At 39.5% G+C, this 20,527-nt stretch overlaps 1 protein-coding gene across 1 annotated transcript; it reads left to right on the top strand.

The window, feature by feature from the left end:
- The first annotated feature begins 12,169 nt into the window (after positions 1–12,169).
- SCGB3A2 (secretoglobin, family 3A, member 2) lies at positions 12,170–15,678 on the top strand. Its single transcript, XM_006874495.1, has 3 exons — positions 12,170–12,224; positions 15,066–15,271; positions 15,655–15,678. The coding sequence occupies exons 1-3, from the start codon at positions 12,170–12,172 to the stop codon at positions 15,676–15,678; spliced, it is 285 nt and encodes a 94-aa protein (XP_006874557.1).
- The last annotated feature ends 4,849 nt before the right edge of the window (positions 15,679–20,527 follow it).

Below are 20,527 nucleotides of genomic sequence, written 5' to 3'. Positions count from 1 at the left end.
TCCTTCCCTCTTTGTTGGTATTTTGAGCTACTACCTCTATGAGTATAGGTCAAGTTCATCAGATTGTAGCAATTTACCCTCATTTCTTTTATCAAAAAACTTTTTTCTTCCTCTAGTCAAGTTCTGATTATCAAGCCATTGAGACTAGGTCAAATGGGTACTAGCTGCAAGTTTGGCATCTCCCCTGCAAGTTTGGCATCTTGTGCATCTCCCCTCACTACATATCAGCTGGATGCTTCACTCTCAGCTCTAGCCCTCTGTGACTATATCCTTGTCCATGGACTCAGGTGTTCCCAGGTCTTACCACACTTTGGACTCCATTTTTCTTTATGTGATTTACTGGTCCAGTTGTGAGGATTTTAGTTTTCTTTAATTTAGGTGCAACTCATACAGAAGGTTGTAATCTTCGATCTTCATTAGAAGTATTTCAAGTCCTCTTGACTTTTAGCAAGATTGCATCATCTGCATAGTGCAATGTTCTTCTTCATATAATCCAGCTTCTCAGATTATTTTCTCAGCATACGGATTGAATAAATATGGTGTATGAATACAACTTTGGTGTACATATTTCCTAATTTTAAACCTTCCAGTGTCCCCTTGTTCTGTTTGAATGACTGCCCTTGGTCTATGTATAGGTCCCTTGTAAAAACAATGAAGTGTTCTGGAATACATTCTTAGCAGTGTTGTCCATAACTTGTCATGGTCTACACAACTGAAAGCCTTTGCGTAGTCAATAAAACACAGGTAAACATCTTTGTGGTATTCTATGCTTTCATTCAAGATCTATCTGAAATTAGCAATGATATCCCAGGTTCTATCGGGCAGTGTTTTGTTCTGTTGTAAATCGGGTCGCTATGAGTTGGTACTGACTTGATGGCACCTAACAACAACAACAACAACAAACATCCTTGTCTGAATTAACTTTGAATTTCTGGAAGTTCCCTGTCAATTACTGTTGCAAACATTTTTTAATTATATTAAACAAAATTTTACTTGCATGTATTATTAATGATATTGTCTGATGATATCCCCATTCTGTTGGGTCATCTTTCTTTGGAATGGGCACACATTTGGATCTTTTCCAATTAGTTGGCCAGGTAAATGTCTTCCAAATTTCTTGCCTCCAGTTCTGCATCAGTTTGTTGAAGTTTTCAATTCCTGGAGACTTGCTGTTTTCCAATGCCTACAGCACACCTTGGGCTTCTTCCTTCAGTAGCTTGATCAGATGCTAACTCTTGAAATTGGCTCTTGATCATAGACTAACTCCTGAAATGGCTGAGCATGAAACATTTCTTTTTGGTTCAATGATTGTATTCCTTCCATTTCTTTTGATGCTTTCTGAATTATTCAATATTTAGCCCATGAAAGCCTTCATTGTTGCAAATTGAGGCTTGAGTTTTCCTTCATTCTTTCAGCTTGAGAAATGCTAAGGGTGTTCTTTACTTTTGGTTTTTGAACTCCAGGTCTTTGCACATTTCATTATAATGTTTGACTTTGTCTTCTAGAGCTACTTTTAAAAAATTTCTGTTTAGCTATTTTACCTCCTCACTACTTCCATTTGCTTTAGCATCTCTATGCTGGAAAGCCAATTTCAGAGTCTTTTCTGACATCCGTTTTGTCTTTTCTTTCTTTCCTGTCTACTTAATGACCTTTTGCTTTCTTCCTATATGATATTCTTGATGTCATCACTCAACTTCTCTGGTCTTTGGCCATTAGTTTCTAAATTATCAAATCTGATCTTGAGATGATCTCTAAATTCAGGTGGTGTGTTTCAAGGTCATATTTGGCTCTAGTGGACTTATTTTAATTTTCTTCAGTTTCAGCCTGAACTTGCATATGAGCAATTGATGATCTGTTCCTTGGGCTTGTTTTAGCTGATATGTACTTTTACCACCATTTCTTTCCACAGAGGTAGCCAGTTTGACTTCTGTGTATTCTATATGGTGAGGTCCACGTGTATGTTGTTTCAGAAAGTTATTTACAATGAAGAAGTAATTGGTTTTGCAAAATTCTGTCTTGAGATTTCCTTTCTATCACCCTGGCCTTATTTTCCAACTACTGATCCTTCCTCTTTTTTTTTTTAAACCTTTGCATTTCAATCACCAGTAGTTATCAATACATCATGATTGCAGGTCTGATCAATTTCAGACTGAATAAGTTGATAGAATTCTTTAATTTCATCATCACTGGCTTTAGTTGTTGATTTTAAATATGAATAATGTTCATTATATTATATATAATATTCATCTGGTCTTCCTTGTAGGCATATGGATATTATCCTAACACAGAGAGCAATATACTTCAAGATAGATCTTGAAATGTTCTTTTTAATAATAATTGGGACACTCCTCTTCAATTTGTTGTTCCCAGCACAGAAAACCATGTGATTATCAGGTTAAAAATGGCCAATATCAATCAAGTTCAGCTCACTAATACCTAGGATATCGATATTTATGGATTCCATTTCATTTTTGACAACTTCCAATTTTCTTAGACTCATAATTCATATAATCCATGTTCCAATTATTAATGGATTTTTATAGCTGTTTTCCTCATTTTGAGTTGTGCCCTATCAGCAAATGAAGATGCCAAATGCATTACTCCATTTGCTTCATCACAGTTTGAGGTGGCAGCTCTTCCCCAATTATATTTTGATTGCCTTCCAACCTGATGGACTCATCTCCCAACACATATCTGACAATAATCTGATGTTCTTTATTGTGTTTCAGCATTCAATATTCTGGGGGTATGTGACAGTGTTCTGCTTCTATTCATGAGGTTTTCATTGATTAAATATTCAGATATGGTCTGTGTCTTCTCTTCTTATTCCTAGTCTATAAACTCAGCTGAAACCTGTCCACCATGGGAGATCTTGCTGGAACTTAAAATACTTGTGGCATAGCTTCCAGAATCACAGCAACATGCAAGCTGCCACTGACAAACTGACAGATGAGTGGGGGCTCTCCATAAAATCAAGGAGGCCTCATGAAGTATGTAGAAAAATTCCAGTATTCTTAATTCCAAATTTTTACTTTCCCCCACCCCTTCCTTCTTCTTTTTTCCTTCCTTTCCTTTTTAGCTGCCTTTCCCTTCACCCTAATTATCACATGTCTACCCATTACCCAGTGAAAAATTCTCCCATCCTTCCACCCCTGCTAAACATCATACAAGATTTATTATAGAATGAAAATGTTTTCTTGACTTTTTACAGTAGTGGTCTCACAATATCTATCATTTTGTGACTTCTACCAATGTATTCAGGAGTCCTGGTGTGGCACTATGGGTTAATGCACCAGACTGCAAAGCCATTTGAATTGCAAGGTCAACAGTTTAAGCTCACCAGCTGCTCCTCAGAAACCCTATACAGGGTCGCTATGGGTTGGAACTGACTCGATGGCACTTCGCAAAAACAACAACAATCAATGTATTCAGTCTTAAATTGATCAACCATGCAATTAAGATGTATTCATAATTACTGGTGATTAGAATGCAAAACTTGGAAACAAACAGAAAGGTTTAGTTGTTGAAAATAGGGTCTTGGTGATAGAAACAATGCTGGAGATCACATGATAGAATTTTGCAAGATCAATGACTTTTTTATTCCAAATACCTTTTTAAACAACATAAAAGACACATGGACCTCACTAGATAGAATACACAGAATTCAAATTGACTGTATTTTTGGAAAGAGATGCTGGAAAAGCGCCAAAACATCAGTCAAAACAAGGCCAGTGACAGTCTGCTTGTTTTGGTCATATGCTTGGTACTAACTTGATGACACCTAACAACACCAAAATCTTATTCATAATAATGTCCTCCAGGTTATTCCATGTTATTGCAGTGTGTTGCAGATTCATCATTATTCTTCAATACTGTATAATATTCTGTTGTATATATGAACCAAAGTTTGTTCAACTATTCCTCTACCAGTAGGCATCTAGGTTGTTTCCATCTTTTTTGCTATTGTGAATAATGCTACAATGAACATGGTTGGTTGGTTGGTTGATTACATGCTGTGGAGTTGGTTCTGACTCATTTTTGTTGTCAGGTGCCATCGAGTCGGAACCGACTCATAGCAACCCCATGCACAGCAGAATGAAACAATGTCCGATCCAGGGCCAACCTCACTACCGCTTCCACACTTGAGTCCATCAATGATGCCACCTGTCCAACCATCTCGTTAGGGGTCTCCCTCTTTTTCTCTGACCCTCCACCTTACCCAGCATGATATCCTTCTCCAGTGACTCATAGCGACCCTTTATACAGTTTATGAGGCTGTAAATTTTAACAAGAACAGAAAGCTTAATCTTTACATCATGGAGCTGCTGGTAATTTTGAACTGCTGACCTTGAAGTTAGCAGCTCGACTTGCAACTACTATGCTACCAGAGGTGAGCATAAATCTGCTCGTGTTATGTTTCTTTTTTTCTTGAGGATACATATACCAAATAGAGAGATTGCTGGGTAAATGGTATTTCTATTTCTAACATGCAAAACTGCCATACCATTTTCCACAGTAGTTGCACCATTTTACAGTCACATAAGCTGTGTAAAAGGGTACCTTACTCTCTAAACCTTTATCAGCATTTGTTGTTTCCAAGTTTTTCATTCTCCCAAGCATTGTTATAGCTATAACTCTCCAGAGACCACTTGAAATGACATAAATTAGTGGGAACGTTTTGATGATGGTGGTTACTGTGAGATTTATGGTTAAGAAACTGGAAAACTAAAAATAGCAACAGAGTGGATAATTATGATAAAATAATATCTAAAAGATAACTTTACTCTGAGGTACTTATTTTTGTAAGAGTTTGTCATCATTATCCTCATCACGCCTCTTAACTACCCTTAAGCTTGTTAGCTCCTTTTTACACTTGCTAAAATTGAAGCCCAGATAATTTAAATGACTTGACCAAGGTCACACAATTGCCCAAAGAACCTGGGATATGAATCTCAACAGGCTAATTCTAGGACCTGCACTCTTAATGAAGAATGAGGGCATTCAAGGAACAAAAGAGTAACACTTAACCCCAGGACTATTTGGAGAAGCTGAAGACACATTGCACAAATATCCATCAAGTTACACACGTTCGTATAAGGCTTGCCAAGAGTCTATGTGCATTAATAAAATGTCTCCCCGCCCTGTACTGCAGACCAAAATAAAAGTGGTGGTGTAAACATTAGGAAAGGGGGAAATGGTTTAAAAGCAGAGACATTAAACAAAGACCTATAACCTGGCAAAGCACAACCTGAGCTTTTGATATTCTTTGAGTGGCACCCACATGGTGATGGACATGCAGACTATAAGTTTACTGGACTGGTTTCAAGTCACAGATAATGTTACAAGAGCAGGAAAGACCAGGTCTGAGGCCTGACCAAAGGGGAAAGAAACAGCACTAAAACAAAAGAAGCCAGATGACTACAGTGTGAGTTGTGTATGTCCCACTGCTGAGAAGACAGGTCTAGCTTGCAGCTAATTGGTTTTGCAGCCAGCCGCTCTCTTCAGAAGGGGGTGAACAGAACACCCTGCATCTCTTCAGAATCAGGGAGGGCATATGGAATGGTTAGGAATGAAAGAAGATTACAAGCCTAATTTTGTTTCCAATGTGACTTCCCTGTGCCTGTCTCCTTTTCAGTGGGATAAGAGGGTCTTGGGAAGTGAACTGACTGGAGAACACATTTCTTTGTTTTGATCAGTGTCTTGCCTCTACTTTCAATTGGCTTTTTAATAACTTCTGTTTCCCTCACATAGAAAAGTGAAAACCACACCAACTAGTTGCTGACTATTGTCTTCAGCAAAATTAAATTAAGAACAAGGGTCAAGCCTGCTTTTTTTACTGCTGTATTCCCAGAATCTGTCAGAGAATCCAATTCATCAAGCATTAAAAACACTTGACAGATGGCTAATTGATTTCCATTATTTAATTGCAAATTAAATCTCTTTTGAACATTCATTAGAAACATACATCCAAATTAACTTAGAAACATGGATATTCACTAACAAATGCTTAGGGGAAATTAATATTAACTAAATGTATAAAAATAAATAAATACAAATCACTAAAGAAAGGACTCAAATTCTGACTGCATTATTTATGATTGAAGTGATTTTGTTGTTGTTGTTGTCAGGTGCCATCGAGTCGGAACTGACTCATAGCGACCCCATGCACAGCAGAATGAAACAATGTCCGATCCTGGGCCAACCTCACTACCGCTGCCACACTTGAGTCCATCAATGATGCCACCTGGCCAATCCATCTCGTTAGGGGTCTTCCTCTTTTTCTCTGACCCTCCACCTTGACATCCTTCTCCAGTGACTGTTTCCTCCAGACAATATGTCCAAAGTATGAGAGATGAAGCTTAGCCATCCTGGCCTCCAAGGAGCACTCTGACTGCACTTCTTCCAAAATGAAATGGCAACGTATAAACATCAATATCTTAGGCATTAGTGAGCTGAAATGGACTGGTATTGACCATTTTGAATCTGATAACCACATGGTTTACTATGCAGGGAATGACAAATTGAAAAGGAATGGTGTTACATTCATCGACAAAAAGAACATATCCAGATCAATCATGAGGTACAATGCTATAAGTGATAGGATAATATCCATGCGCCTACAGGGAAGCCCAGTTAATACCACTATTATTCAAATTTATGCACCAACCACTAAAGCCAGTGAAGATGAAGTGATTTTGGTGATTATTAATTCCTTGCTTCTGTCTTCAGATTTCTTATTTCTAAGGTTCTTATTGCCAAGGGTTTTGTGAGAATAAAGTAGCTATCATATGCAGAGTGTAGTGCCTGACAATGGTTCATGGCTCTTACAATTATTAACTGTGTTTAGTCCAAGGAACCCTGGTGGTGCAGTGTTTAAGCAATCAGCTGCTAAACAGAAGGTCGGCAGGAGAAAAATGTTGCAATCTCCTTTCATAAAGATTGTTATTGTGGTTAAGTGCCATAGAGCCAGCTCTGATTCATAGTGACCCTGTATAGAGTTTCCAAGGACCTACTGGTGAGTTTGAACTATCGACCTTTTGGTTCAAACTGACCTTGAGGTCCAGTGCACCATTAGCACCTTGAAAACCCTATAGTTCTAGGTCTTACAGGGTGACTATGAGTTGGAATTGACTTGAAGACAGTGGGTTTTAATGGTTTTTGGCTTTTTTGGGGATCTAAAGGTGAACAAGACAAATCTCCTCAAGAAATCGACAACTTAGTCCCAGGAGAGAATGCATTATAATGCAGAGCAGGGCAGAATCAGCACCACAACAAAGGAACAAAGGAATATTTGAAGATTCAGAAAGAATGCAAGTAGTCAAGTGAGAGTCTCTTCAAGTTCACTGCATCCCAATCCACTGGTTTTCTATGAGAGCATCCTGTTTGTTTTTTGCAGAACTCTTATCACTAGTTGTTTTGTTTTTGCCTAGTTTGTTTGTTTTCTTTTCTGTTCGTATCATTTCACTGACAGCTGTACTAGGGCAAGACATTTGCTTGTCTGGTTTTACTGCCACAGTGTTAGATCTTGACAAAGTGCATGGCCTACAGTAGATGATGAGTTGTTGTTGTTAAGTACCGTGGAGTCGGTTCCGACTCATAGCGACCCTGTACAGGGTTTCCAAGGCTGTAATTCTTTACGGAAGTAGAACTCCTCATCTTTCTCCTGTGGAATAGCTGGTAGTTTTGAACTGCTGACCTTGCGGCTTGAAGCCCGATTCGTAACCACTATGCTACCAGATGATGAGTAAACCGGTATTAAAAGGATGCAAGAAAACAATAGGGTTTGCTGATTGTGTGTGTGTGTGTGTTTGTGTATGTGCACATGCATAGATTACTATATGTGCATATGTATGACTGTGAGTATTTGTGGGTGCCTGTGTGTTGTGTGCATTTTGTGTCAAGTGAATCCTAGCTTTTATTCTCAATTGCCCATGTCTACTGCTGGGATTCAGGCATGACTGTGCTTCTACCAGGCAAGTCTAGCAGAAATCTGTTTGCAGGCGGACCTAATGAGCCTCTGGGAAAAGAATTCACCATCTGGGAAAAATAAATCTGCAGACACGCTCCAGACAGTATCAAACCCTTCAGACGTTAGAAGGCAGAAACATTTCTGTGTATGAAATGCTATATTTCTGTTGGATGGCTGAAATGGACCTGCTGTTCATGTAGTCATTACTTGGCACTTCTGAAGTAAGGGCTACGTTTAAAATAGAAAGACCTGTTTTTATGGAATGCATTACACTATTTTAGAAAGCCCTACCAGAAAATCAAAACCATACTAGGTGATAACACAGGAAGAATTCCACATGAGGATAAGTTACAAAGTGCTATATCTAGCCTTCATAAGGGGACCTGGGGTCACAGGTAAGTTAACATCTGGGTGGAATGATTCCAAACCACATACCCAAAGATGCCCTTCTAAATGGGCATCTGGAGAAGACTTATCTGATACTCAATGGAATACCTGCCCATTTCCCAATGTCACCACTCAAAATGTGAATGCCAAATTAACCTTTGAAAATTGGGGACCAAGAAGACTCAATGCCCTAATCCTGGCCCTTTGAGACCCCCTTTCATTATAATGCATCCTCGATATTGGGATCCTGGATTAGTAGGACCAGTGCTATGTCTTAAATATACACCGAACTCATTTTCTCCTCTCTGGACTAACATATGGATATTAGCCCTCCTTTTCTGTTAGGACCCTTCAACATGGATGTTTTGTGCATCAAAATTGGTAGCCTACAGGATGGATTACTAACAGCTCTATTGATTCTTTATGATTTGCACAGCTTGCCCTTTTATCTTTGCCATAATAACAAAAACCAAAACCAAAATATTGTCACCTGGAATAATGATAGCCAGGTCCTTATCACAGTTTTCTCAAACAATGCTTTACTCACTCCATGTGTTACACATCAAAATATTACTGAAAACAACATATCACATATAATCATATTGAAACAAAGAAGCGAAGTTTGGCTGCCTGTAAACATATCCAGAAAAGGAGCTCTGGTAGCGTAGTGGTTACGAATCGGGCTGCTAATCTCACAGTTAGCAGTTCAAAACTACCAGCTGTTCCACAGTAGAAAGATGAGGCTTTCTGCTCCTGTAAAAATTTGCAGCCTCGGAAACCCTATGCGTGGTCACTATGAGTCGAAACCGACTCCATGGCACATAACAACAACAAAACATATCCAGAAAATGGGAAAGCCTTAACCCATGACAAATTATCACATATGCACTAGAAAGAATTAATAAAGTAAGATTCCTTGGAACACCAGTAAATACATATATGTAAAATATGACCACTGCCATGCAATCCCAGTTAGTTATTGATCAAGAGATTATGCTATGCAGTAGTTAAATGTTTTGGAAGTTGCTGTCCTCTTCTTAGGAGAAAGACAAGAAGCATTATGGACTGTCAACAGCTTACCTGTGATAGGCTCTTGGCCCAATGTTGTGTAACGGCCCTACCTTTTAACAACACAGATGGGACATGTATAAACAGGACCTTTCTTCAGCCTTTGCCTCCCCGTCCCCCCCGCCCCCCCAAGGCAAACGTTGATCTTCTACAAGAAAAATGGAAGAACAATTATTTCAACTCCAAAAGAAGGCTTCTAAACAAGACCTTGATCAACTTAATGCAGCCTTGTTGTTGCTGTTAAGTGCTGTATAGTCGATTCCAACCCATAGCCACCCTGCATATGGTTTCGAGGCCTTAGCATGGCTAAATCCAGAAGGCTGGTTTTCCGGCCTAAATCTAAAATTTTGGGCCAGGGTTGGGGGGATTCTTATTAATTTTGTTATTCTTTTTTTAAAATTTTGTTATTCTTGATGGTAGCTCTTTGCCAATGTGGAACCCCTTGGCAAAAAGAATTGAACTCTGCAAAAACTGCTTATCTTGTTTCTATATACCATTCCTTGTTATCTGGAGAGAAAGGGGGAGATGTGGCAGTTAATCTGACTCGGCTGAGAGAACTCTGAGACCTGAAGAAGGCCTGGGTCTCTTGATCTCTCTTGAGCACAGAACCGAAGATGGAACTGTACTGATCACAGTCATACCCTAGAGATGAAACAATGTTAACCTTTGAAAGATTGTTATGGTGTTTGTTCCTTGCTCCTCACTCACCCTTCCTGCTTAGGCGTGCAAAGAATGTTAATTATAAGAAAACAAATCATAACGATTTTCTACATAAGGTCTCTATGAGTCGGTACCGACTCGATGGCACCTAACAACTACAGAACCTTGACAAGGCTTAGCTGAGAGGAGCTAAGAGCCCCCCAACCATTCTTTGTTGTTGTTAAATGCTGTCGAGTCATTTCCGACCCATAGGGACTCTGTCTGTATAGGGTTTCCAAGGAGCAGCTGGTGAGCTCGAACCACCGACCTTGAACCACCGACCTTGTGGTTCAAACGACTTTGCAGTCCAGCGCATTAGCCTACAGCGCCACACCAGGAGCTCTGGTAGCGTAGTGTTTACGAATCGGGCTGCTAATCTTAGGGTCAGCAATTAGAAGCCACCAGCTGTTCCACGGGAGAAAGATGAGGCTTTCTGATCCTGTCAAGATTTACAGTCTTGGAAACCCTGTCCAGGGGCGCTATGAGTCGGAACTAACTCCACGGCGCACTACCACCACCACCATACCTGAAATGGAAATGACGCGTAATCACAATAGTATCAATAATATCACATCACTCTTTGGAGTATGTGAATTTCTTTCCGAAGGTCTGTGGGACCGGCCCTGACAACTAGCACCATAATTCAAACGCATCAATTCTTCACCATTTCATGCAATAACAGGAAGTAGTTATTATTAATCAACGTCATCCAGAGATGAGAGCAAGTAGAGGCCTTAACCATGGTCCTGCCCATTTTGGCACCCAGTACTTTATCATATCATCCTCAAAGCTTTCAGAGTTCCTTTGTGGTCATATCTGGGAAAGCAATATTTGACCAGGTATCCCTGAACTATGACTGTGAACCATATTGGCCCGTGGTCTCTAGTTCTCATCTTAAAAAGACTCTGTTATCCACCAGCTTGCATTAGGAGTTTACCAGCTAAATCAAGGAACTCCAAGCCTGAAGCCTATGTAGTGGTGCTGCGGTCCAGGGCTGGGACCTCATTCTAGGAGGGCTGCCTGCCATTCAGACTTTCTTCATGAGCCAGTGCAAGATTTCAGTTACATATTGCACTTACATGGTTCCATGGTTCCATGGTTTGAAATTCACTATTTTGTGCTACTTTTTTTCTTTCTTTCTTCATGTAGATAATTCTTTGAATAAAATTTTTTCTAAGGCTCATAGATATCAGGGGCATTTTTGCTATTTTACACATTTTAGATGAGTAAATATAAAGGAGCTTTGAAAAGTTCATTGAGACATTCAATTACCTTTCTATTCCATTTCCCCCTGAATTTTTTGAAGCTCCCTTATGTACCATTACTATAGAAATAATTTTTTTTTAACCCAAGATTGCACAACATCAAAACATTGAAGCCCAACTTTCTAAAGTAATGTTTTTGGTTCTACATTCTGAGCCTATTACTTTAAGTGAGAGTACACACCCTAGGTACTCAGAATAAGTTGGAGACTAGAAAAGGTAACCTAGATCTGGTTAGGGAGCAGGTAAAATCTAGGGAAATGGACACTAAATACCATTAAACAGACTCTGTGTTAAGCCAGGGTTGAGGTCATCTCTAGATTACTTCTATAATTGGATAGTTCTACAGTCAATTCAAACTTTAAATGAATAGAAAACTTGGAGGAAAACATAAAATATTTCACTCCTTTTGATCACAATATAACACCTTCACTTATTTTCATTATTCTGCCAGGAAAAAGGGAAGGATTCTTAGGGCTCATTACCTTCCAATTTTGTCTCTGTGCGAGACATACTTGAAAATGCATCAGTTTAGTGATTTGTTTCTCATGGGAACATAAAGGAAAGGGAAAAAGTCTCCAATTTGTTTAGTGAGGAAACATGACACACTCTTCTCAGGTGTGGCAAGTCAAGTAGTAGTGATTGAAATTCACATTCCTGGTGGGGGTATAAATATATGTGTGTGTATGAGTAGCTGCAAACCAAGTGAAAATCACTGGGATAGGAATTTGCCGGATTTTCCAGTTCAATTGTCAACGCCAGCTATATATCACAGATTTCTGTCATGAAGCTGAGTATTCTCTTCCTGCTGGTGACCATTGGCATTTGCAGTTACTCTGGTAGGTAACCTGGAGTATATGATATTCTTCTACTTCTCTGTTAATAGGAACATAACTAGTAAACCTAGGTTCATTAACAGTGGATATGGTGGAAGGAGTTTTAGAATCACAGAATAGCAAGCTTGGAAGGGAATTCGATGCCACCCAGTTCTAAATTCTAACCCAACATCAAAGTTATCCAAATCCCATGAAAGGTCAAGAAAGCTCATTTTATTTTAATCACTGGTTGCCACAAATGATTCGTGTTCCTTAATCTTGAGTCCAAATTTAACTTTTTAATATTGCTTTTGTATTTCTGAAACTGCATGGAGTTATTTGCTATCATCTCCATATTGCCAGGTTGCTTCTCCTGAGTCACAGGTACAATCATATATTCCCCTGCTCAGTGGATATTTCTTGAGTGACTACAAACTGTTGGACATTGGGTAAGCATTGGGGGATTCAGACATGAATCAGGCATAAATAGTGTCCTTAAGTTCAGTAGGGAAAATAAAACTATACAAGTTCGACAGTACCAGATGACAGGACTATGAAGATAAAAATAAATTTCTATGGTAGTATTGAGGGCAGCGAGGCTCAGGTTCCGGGCAGGGATGCAGAGAGTGGCTTCTTGGAGGAGAATGGAGATGGATTCATTCTTTGTGTCTCTATAACTGTGAGTTAGCAATATTTGTGTACATTAGAAAAATGCTTCATGGTGACCACTGCTTACTCAGAGAAGAGAAAGCCTTAGGATTTTTCCTCAGGACAATATCAGTATATGGAGTCCTGATGTGATGATGCACACAAAGCTAATCTCAAGGTCGTCAGTTCAAACCCACCATCCACTCCTTGGAAACCTTGTTCAGGGTCGATATAAGTCAAAACTGGCTTGATGGAAATTGATAACAACATAGCAGTATATACAGAGAAACAGTGACCAAAGTTTCTAGAATATAAAATAGGCAACATAATGATAAGAAAGTGGGTATTTCCCACACAAATAATGGCAGCTTGACTTGTGATTTATGTTGAATTTTGGGAGGAATTTATAACTTCACCAATTTGGCTTAGTCTATTCTTATTTAGTATCCAGGGATATATGGGCAGTGGTGGCAGTAGAAGAAAGCAGGAAAGGAAATAAATGTTCTCCACTCTAAAGGGAAGTTTTGGAAGGGAAATACATGGTAGAAGAAAGGAAGATTGGTGAATAGTTGCCAATTTTAGGATTTGGAGGAGAAATAAGAAAGGATCTTACAGGAAAGTGATCCACAGTAGTGCCTTAACCGGGAGAATCTTTGCTGCTATGTGTATATTCACACATGTGTGTTTACACATTTACACATTACACATGTTTTTTGTCAAAATATATATCATAAATATATTTCTTCAAATTCTATTCTTTACTTCTAGTTCTCCTTATATGGTGGAAGTTACCTTTCTAAAACCAAAGAAAGAAAATGTAATGATTGCATTTAAAAGAATTGATAGTTCCTTTATTGCACCAGGAAAAAGATCCAAACTGGGTATGACACTCAAGGCTTTCAGAATCAGACCTCATTGATTTGTGCATACTCAGCTCACAGAAATGTGCACGTACTATTTTGGTTAGAAGGACCATCATTCTCTGTGCACACTGCCATCTTAATATCTCAGTGTCTTTGTTAATTCATTCCCAAACACAATTTCAGGATCACATTTTTCTAGGAAAACTTCTGCAATATCTGTCCACACTAGAATTAATCTTTCCTTCCTTTATACATTGACAGGGCATTGTTCATAATGTTAGCACAGCGCATGCCACTCTGTATGTAGCTTACACCAATCTTTATTGTCCACTGCTGTTAAGTGCCTTTGTGTCAGTACCAATTCATACTGAGCCTGTATAGGGTTTCTGAGGAGCAGCTGGTGGGTTAGAACTGCCAACCTTGTGATTCTCAGTCCAGTGCTGATCCTACATTGCCACAGCAGAAGTCTCCTAGACTGTGTGACTTCTCTGACGGGTGCATCCTAGTCTTATTCTCTATGTATTTATAGGAATTAGCATAGAGCTGTATTTATGTGGACTCTTGGTGTGGCACTGTAGGATAAGTACTGATTGCTAACCACAAGGTCAGCAGTTCAAAGCCACCAGCTGCTCCTTGGGAACCCTATACAAGGTTCCTATGAGTGGGAACCGAGTCCATGGCATGTAACACCAGCAACAGTATTTATGTATGTGGCATTAAATTGAATTGGTTGACAGCAATTGGGTTCCTGGGATGTTGCTGAGTCCATTCTTGCTGAGTGGAGTTTTATTATGGTCTCTTTCATCTGGCCTCAAGGCTACGAAGACAGAAGGTGAATCCTCATGTTTGAAATAGTCAAATGCAAAGCACATACCAATTCAGTCAACCGTCAGTATTTATTGAGCGCTTTCTAGATGCTAGTGTTTATTCTAGGCTTGGGATACAGTGGTGAGCAAACCATAAAGTTTTCTACATTCTAGTGAGAAGAGAAAGGCAATAAAAATGATGAATAAAGATTGACTATTTTAGGCAATAGTCTGGACTATGAAGAAAAAATAAAAATAGGGGGTGACAAGTAGTGTGTTATTTTAGATACAGTGGCCTTTCTAGGCCTCTCTGAGAAAGCAACATTTGAGGAGAAACCAAATAATGTGAGGAAAAAAAGACATGAAGCTTTTGGGGGAAATAACAAACTTGGGAGTTAGAACAACAGTTCAAAGGCCTTGAGGCAGATATTTTCTTGAAAATGAAGATCAGAGAGGCTGGAATAGAACCCTTGGTGGGCAGAGTGGAAACTGGAGAAGACATAGGAACAGATATGTCTGCTTCACTTGGCTTCTCTTTTGTTCTGCAGCTAGTGCCTTCTTAATAAACAAATTGCCCCTTCCTGTCAACAATGTCCTACCACCCTTACCTCTGGACAACATTCTTCCTTTCATGGATCCATTAAAGCTTCTTCTGAAAACTCTGGGGATTTCAGTTGAACACCTTGTGGAAGGACTAAAGAAGTGTGTGGATGAGTTGGGACCAGAAGCCTCTGAAGCCGTGAAGAAACTGCTGGTAACTACAGGCTTGGGGGTTGATTTGTCAATGGGAAGGGATTAGTCCCCATGAAGACCCACTTCCCGGTCTTGCTTCCACCTCATTCTATTATCACTTGCAACGATAGATTTCCCTTTAACTAACCATCTTTACAGAAATTTTACATGTCCCAGAATCTCAAGTAAAGTGCATTATTTCCAGGACTTTTGTATGAAAGATTTGTGTTGTAGCTTTGGCTTTACCAATTACCAGCTCTATGATTTTGGATGAGACTTCAGAATTCAGAGACTTTGTTTTCCTGTCACTCAAATGATAGCTAAAAGTGAGAGTGAATAGTGTTGGTAAAGTGGTAACTATATCTAAACTGCTCTTATTTTCACTGCTGTCCTTCTGCTTTTCAGGAGGCCCTGTCACATTTAGTGTGACGCCAGGAGACAGCAAGAGTAGAGGTGGATGTGGAAGGAGGAGACTGCTCTCATCCCCTGGCTGAAACTCTTTTGTATGCAAATATAGATTAACATCCTCAAATGTAGTAATCTTTGAAAAGAATGAATAAAGCATGTCAACCAATTTCAGTTTGTCCTGATTTTGTTTCTGGAGGACCTATTCAGAAGGTCCTAACTAGATAACATTTCCCATGGATAATAAACTTTAGAGAACCTATTGTTACACAGATGACCCACCTCCCTCCTTAGGAGTGCCAGGGACACAGTTAAGCCCTTGACTAGTAACTGAAAGCTAGGACATTTGAAGCCACCCATAGATGCCTGGTGAAGCAGGCTGGGTGGTCTTCTGAACGGCCATAATTATGACAACTCAAGGAGAACATTTCTACTCAGCAACACAGGCACTCTCCACACATTGAAAAGAATCGAGGACAACTGGTCATTTGTTTCCCCTCTTCTTTTATCCATGGTGAATGTACACACCCACTGTCTTCGTTTGTTTTCTGTTTTTTGTTTTTTTTTTAAACTGAACAGTGTTTCCAGATCCCTCATTCTTCTACTTCTCCACTTTTAAAGACATTTAAAAACTTATAATGAGAAAGAAATGTCAAAGTATTGAATGGCAAGGCTAAGTAAGATCTTATTAGAATCATTTAGAGTCTACCTCATTAGAATGCTGGTGTAGTGTACTAGGACCACTTCATGAACTCTGGTGTGGTGCTATAGGATAAACACTGTACTAGTTAGTAACTGCAAGGGCAGCAGTTCAAACCCACCAATCTCTCTTGGAAACCCTATACAGGGTCACTATGAGTTGAAACCAATTCTCTGGCACACAATAACAACAGCAGAACAACTCCATAGCATTCACACTGGTTATTAAGTTAGCTTTTATTACAGTATCCTTGGATAAATGGGTTCTGAACTATTCTTCCCTTTTTCCCATTTTACCATCTTCAGTGATGCCAGAAGTCTTGATGTGGTGCTGTGGGATAAAGCACTGGAATACAAGGTGCAAACTCACCTGCTGCTCCTTGGAAACCCTGTACAGAGTTGTTGAGTCAGAACCGACTTGAAGGCACTCAAGAACAACAACAACAAAATTAAACTGGTGGGGAGTCCACACCATTCTACCTTCTACAGTGATGCCAGAATTCCCTAATATAGAACTGGTGTGACGTTCTGGTGTGGTGCTATAGAATAAGCCCTGAACTCTTAATTGCAAAGTCAGTGGTTGAAACCCACCAATCCCTCCTCAGAAACCTATGCAGGGTTGCAGTGACTGACTTGATGGCACTTAACAACAACACCAATAAACATCAACAACATAAACCTGGTTATATATCATAGCAACCTATACAACAGACTTAAACTTCCTTAATATGGCATAGTCCCTGGTGGCACAAACTGTTTGTACTTGATTGCTAACCAAAATGCTAAGTGTTCAAACCACCCGGCAGCACCATGGGAGAAAGACCTAGTGATCCACTTCCATAAGATTACAACCATTGAAAATTCTGAGGTCAGTATGAGTCAGAATGGATCATGGGATCACCTTAAGTAAGAACTGATTTGACAGCAGCATGTCTTTTGTTTGTTTTTAGCCTGGCATACAAGGTCCCTCATGACCTGACATTTCCTTACTTATCTACTCTTATCAGTAGACCTTTCTTCACATGTGCTCTAAGAAATTATGTAACACTGAAAAGATAATTAAATCCCATTCCTACCAACACTCAGGCAACTTAATGAAAAACAAGTGTCTTTCAAATTCCAAATGGAATACCTGCCATGATCTACCTTCACAGCTGGGCTTGTGATGGTCTTGCGACTCCCTACCCAAAGACCTATTTTCTGTCTTTCCTCTTTGTTTTCTACTGGGGAGAGAGAGGAATGATACTGACCCTTGCAGATTGCATTTGTCAGGTCCCATGTTAGCTGACTTTGCAGCTGGGTTGGTATACAGACAAAAGATAAGAGATGAGAAAAAGGAAAAACCAGAATATAACTCCCTCTACCTGTCTGTCCTGATGTGGCACTGAAGAATAAGCATTGAATTGCAAAGTTGTTTGAACTGCAAGTTTGCTTGAACTGCAAGTTTGCTTGAACTGCAAGGTCAGTGGTTCAACCTCACCAGCCACTCCTTGGAAATCCTATATAAGGTTGCTATGAGTTGGAACCAACTTGATGACACTTAACAACAACAACCTGTTTTGGAAGAAGATTTTGGAAGTGGCTCTGCAAGGAGCTCTGGTAGTATAGTAGTTATGAATTGGATTGCAAACTGCAAGGTCAGCAGTTCAAAACTAGAAGTGGTTCCATGGGAGAAAGATGAGGCTTTCTGCTCCCGTAAAGATTTACAACCCTGTACAGGGTTGCTATGAGTCAGAGCCGACTCCACGGCAAATAAGCACAACTGCATGCAATGTCTGAGGTTTCAGATCTTACTGGATAGTCCTGTATTCAGTTTAGCTTTGGACAGGTGAGCTCTGACTATGCCTTTATTTTCTTCACTTCTCCAGCTGAACTTGGTAGTGGCTTCTTTCTATTGGGTTTCTAGATTGGTTCACCATCATTTGCTTGCTTGGAATTTTAGCTCTTTTATCGTCCATGGCACATAACCACCATCATATATTATTGTTGTTAGGTGCCATCGAGTCAGTACCAACTCATAGCAATCTTATGCACAGCAGAACGAAACACTGCCCGATCCTGGGCCAACCTCACTACACTTACCACGCTTGAGTCTATCGATGCTGCCACTTGGCCAATCCATTGTGTTGGAGGTTTTCCTTTTTTTCTCTAACCTTCTACCTTAAAAAAAACCATGATATCCTTCTCCAGTGACTAGTCCCTCCTGACAATATGTCTGAAGTATGAGAGAAGAAGTTTGGCCATCTTGGCCTCCAAGGAGCACTCTGGCTGCACTTCTTCCAAAATGGATCTATTGGTTCTTTTGGCAGCCCACGGCACTTTCAATATTCTCCTCCAACACCATAGCTCAAAAGCATCAATTCTTCTACAGTCTTCCTTATTCACTGTCCAGCTTTTGAATGTGTATGAGGCTATTGAAAATACCATGGCTTGGGTCAGGTGCACCTTAGTCCTCAAGCTGGCATCTTCTCTCTTCAACACTTTAAAAAGGTCCTGTGCAGCAGATTTGTCTAATGCAATACATCACCTGATTTCTTGGCTGCTGCTTCCATGAGTGTTGATAGTTGATCCAAGAAGAATGAAGTCCTTGACAACTTCAATCTTTTCTCTGTTGACACGAATGTTGTTTATTGGTCCAGTGTTGAGGCTCCTTGTTTTCTTCACATTGAGATGTAATTCATACCGAAGGCTGTGCTCTTTGATCTTCATCAGTAAATGTTTTAAATCCTATTCACTTTCAGCAAGCAAGGTTGTATCATCTGCATATTGCAGGTTGTTAATGAGTCTTCCTCTAATCCTGACACCATGTTTTTCTTCATATAACCCAGCTTCTCAGATTATTTGCTCAGCACACAGGTTGAATAAGTATGGTGAAAGAATAAAACCTGTCTCACACCTTTCTTAATTTTAAACCATTCAGTGTTCCCATGTTCTGTTTGAATAACTGCTTCTTGGTCCAGGTACAGATTCCTCATGAGCACAATTAAGTGTTCCGGAATATATATATATATATATATATATATATATATATATATATATATAATGCATCAGACTGCAGAGTCATTTAAACTGCAAGGTTGGTGGTTCAAACTCACCAACTGTTCCTTGGAAACCCTATACAGGGTTGCTATGGCTTGGAATCGATTTGAGGGCACTTAACAACAACAAATCATATAATTGATCAATTATTTTTATTACATTCCTTCTTTTATAAATTGTCACTTTTTCTTGTTTGGTGGTGGTGTACCATGAAGTCGGTTCCAACTCATATTGACCCTATACATGGTTTCCGAGACTGTAAATCTTTTTCACAGAACAACTGGTAATTTCAAACTTCTGACCCTGAGGCTAGCAGCCCGATTGTAACCACTTCACTACCAGAGTTTCTTGTCTGGATCCTGACTAACTCAATGCTAAATGACATTTCCTCTATAAAGATACTGATGTCTAGTCTACCCTCAGAGTTACTCTGCCCTTTTTTTGTAGCTAGAATAGTTGCACTTCATGACATTTCTAGCTCTCATTCCTTGTATCACCTGTGTTTAACAATAGACTACACTGCCCTGCTATACTAACAAGCAACTGGAAGTCTCAGATACTTATATTCATGTTCTGACTAAAAACAGCAGGTGGCGCTCAAAGGATATTAGTGACAACATGGGACTTACATTTGTATATTTTCAAGACATGTTAACACTTTCCATTGTATTGAATTTTTCATTGGGACCTCACAACTAAATGGAAATTATCGGTTGCTATTTCTTTCTAGTAACTACCCCTTGTTTCATTATGAGCATTTTTCTTTTTCTTTTCTTTTCTTAATAGTACATTCTCTGTTGTGTTCTGCTACTAGCTAGCTGTGCATCTTTATCAAATGAGAACCGTGTTTTCAGACTAGAAAATGGCAATGATGGTAGAAATGTTGCTGTTCTTGTTAAGTGCAATTGAGTAGGTTCCAACGCATAGTGACTCTGTATAGGGTTTCCGAGAAGCAGCTGGCCTGGTGAGTTTGAACCGCAGACCTTGTGGTTCAAACCAACTTTGAAGTCCAGTGCATTAACCCTCAATGCCACACCAGGACTCCAGTAATAGGTATTTCTTATTTGTTTTTTACTAAGGAGCTCTGGTATCGTAGTGGTTATGAATCAGGCTCTGAACCGCAAGGTCAGCAGTT

The sequence above is a fragment of the Chrysochloris asiatica genome, unplaced genomic scaffold (genome assembly GCF_000296735.1).
Source record: "Chrysochloris asiatica unplaced genomic scaffold, ChrAsi1.0 scaffold00280, whole genome shotgun sequence".
Lineage (NCBI taxonomy): Eukaryota > Metazoa > Chordata > Mammalia > Afrosoricida > Chrysochloridae > Chrysochloris > Chrysochloris asiatica.
This window is presented reverse-complemented; position numbering and strand designations above follow the sequence as displayed.

Bases quoted from the DNA above. Each gene is read 5' to 3' on its own strand.
- SCGB3A2 (XM_006874495.1), top strand. From the start codon at position 12,170: ATGAAGCTGAGTATTCTCTTCCTGCTGGTGACCATTGGCATTTGCAGT. The intron at 12,225-15,065 runs GTAGGTAACCTG...TTTGTTCTGCAG, and splicing joins TGGCATTTGCAGTTACTCTG to CTAGTGCCTTCTTAATAAAC. The intron at 15,272-15,654 runs GTAACTACAGGC...TCTGCTTTTCAG, and splicing joins AAGCCGTGAAGAAACTGCTG to GAGGCCCTGTCACATTTAGT.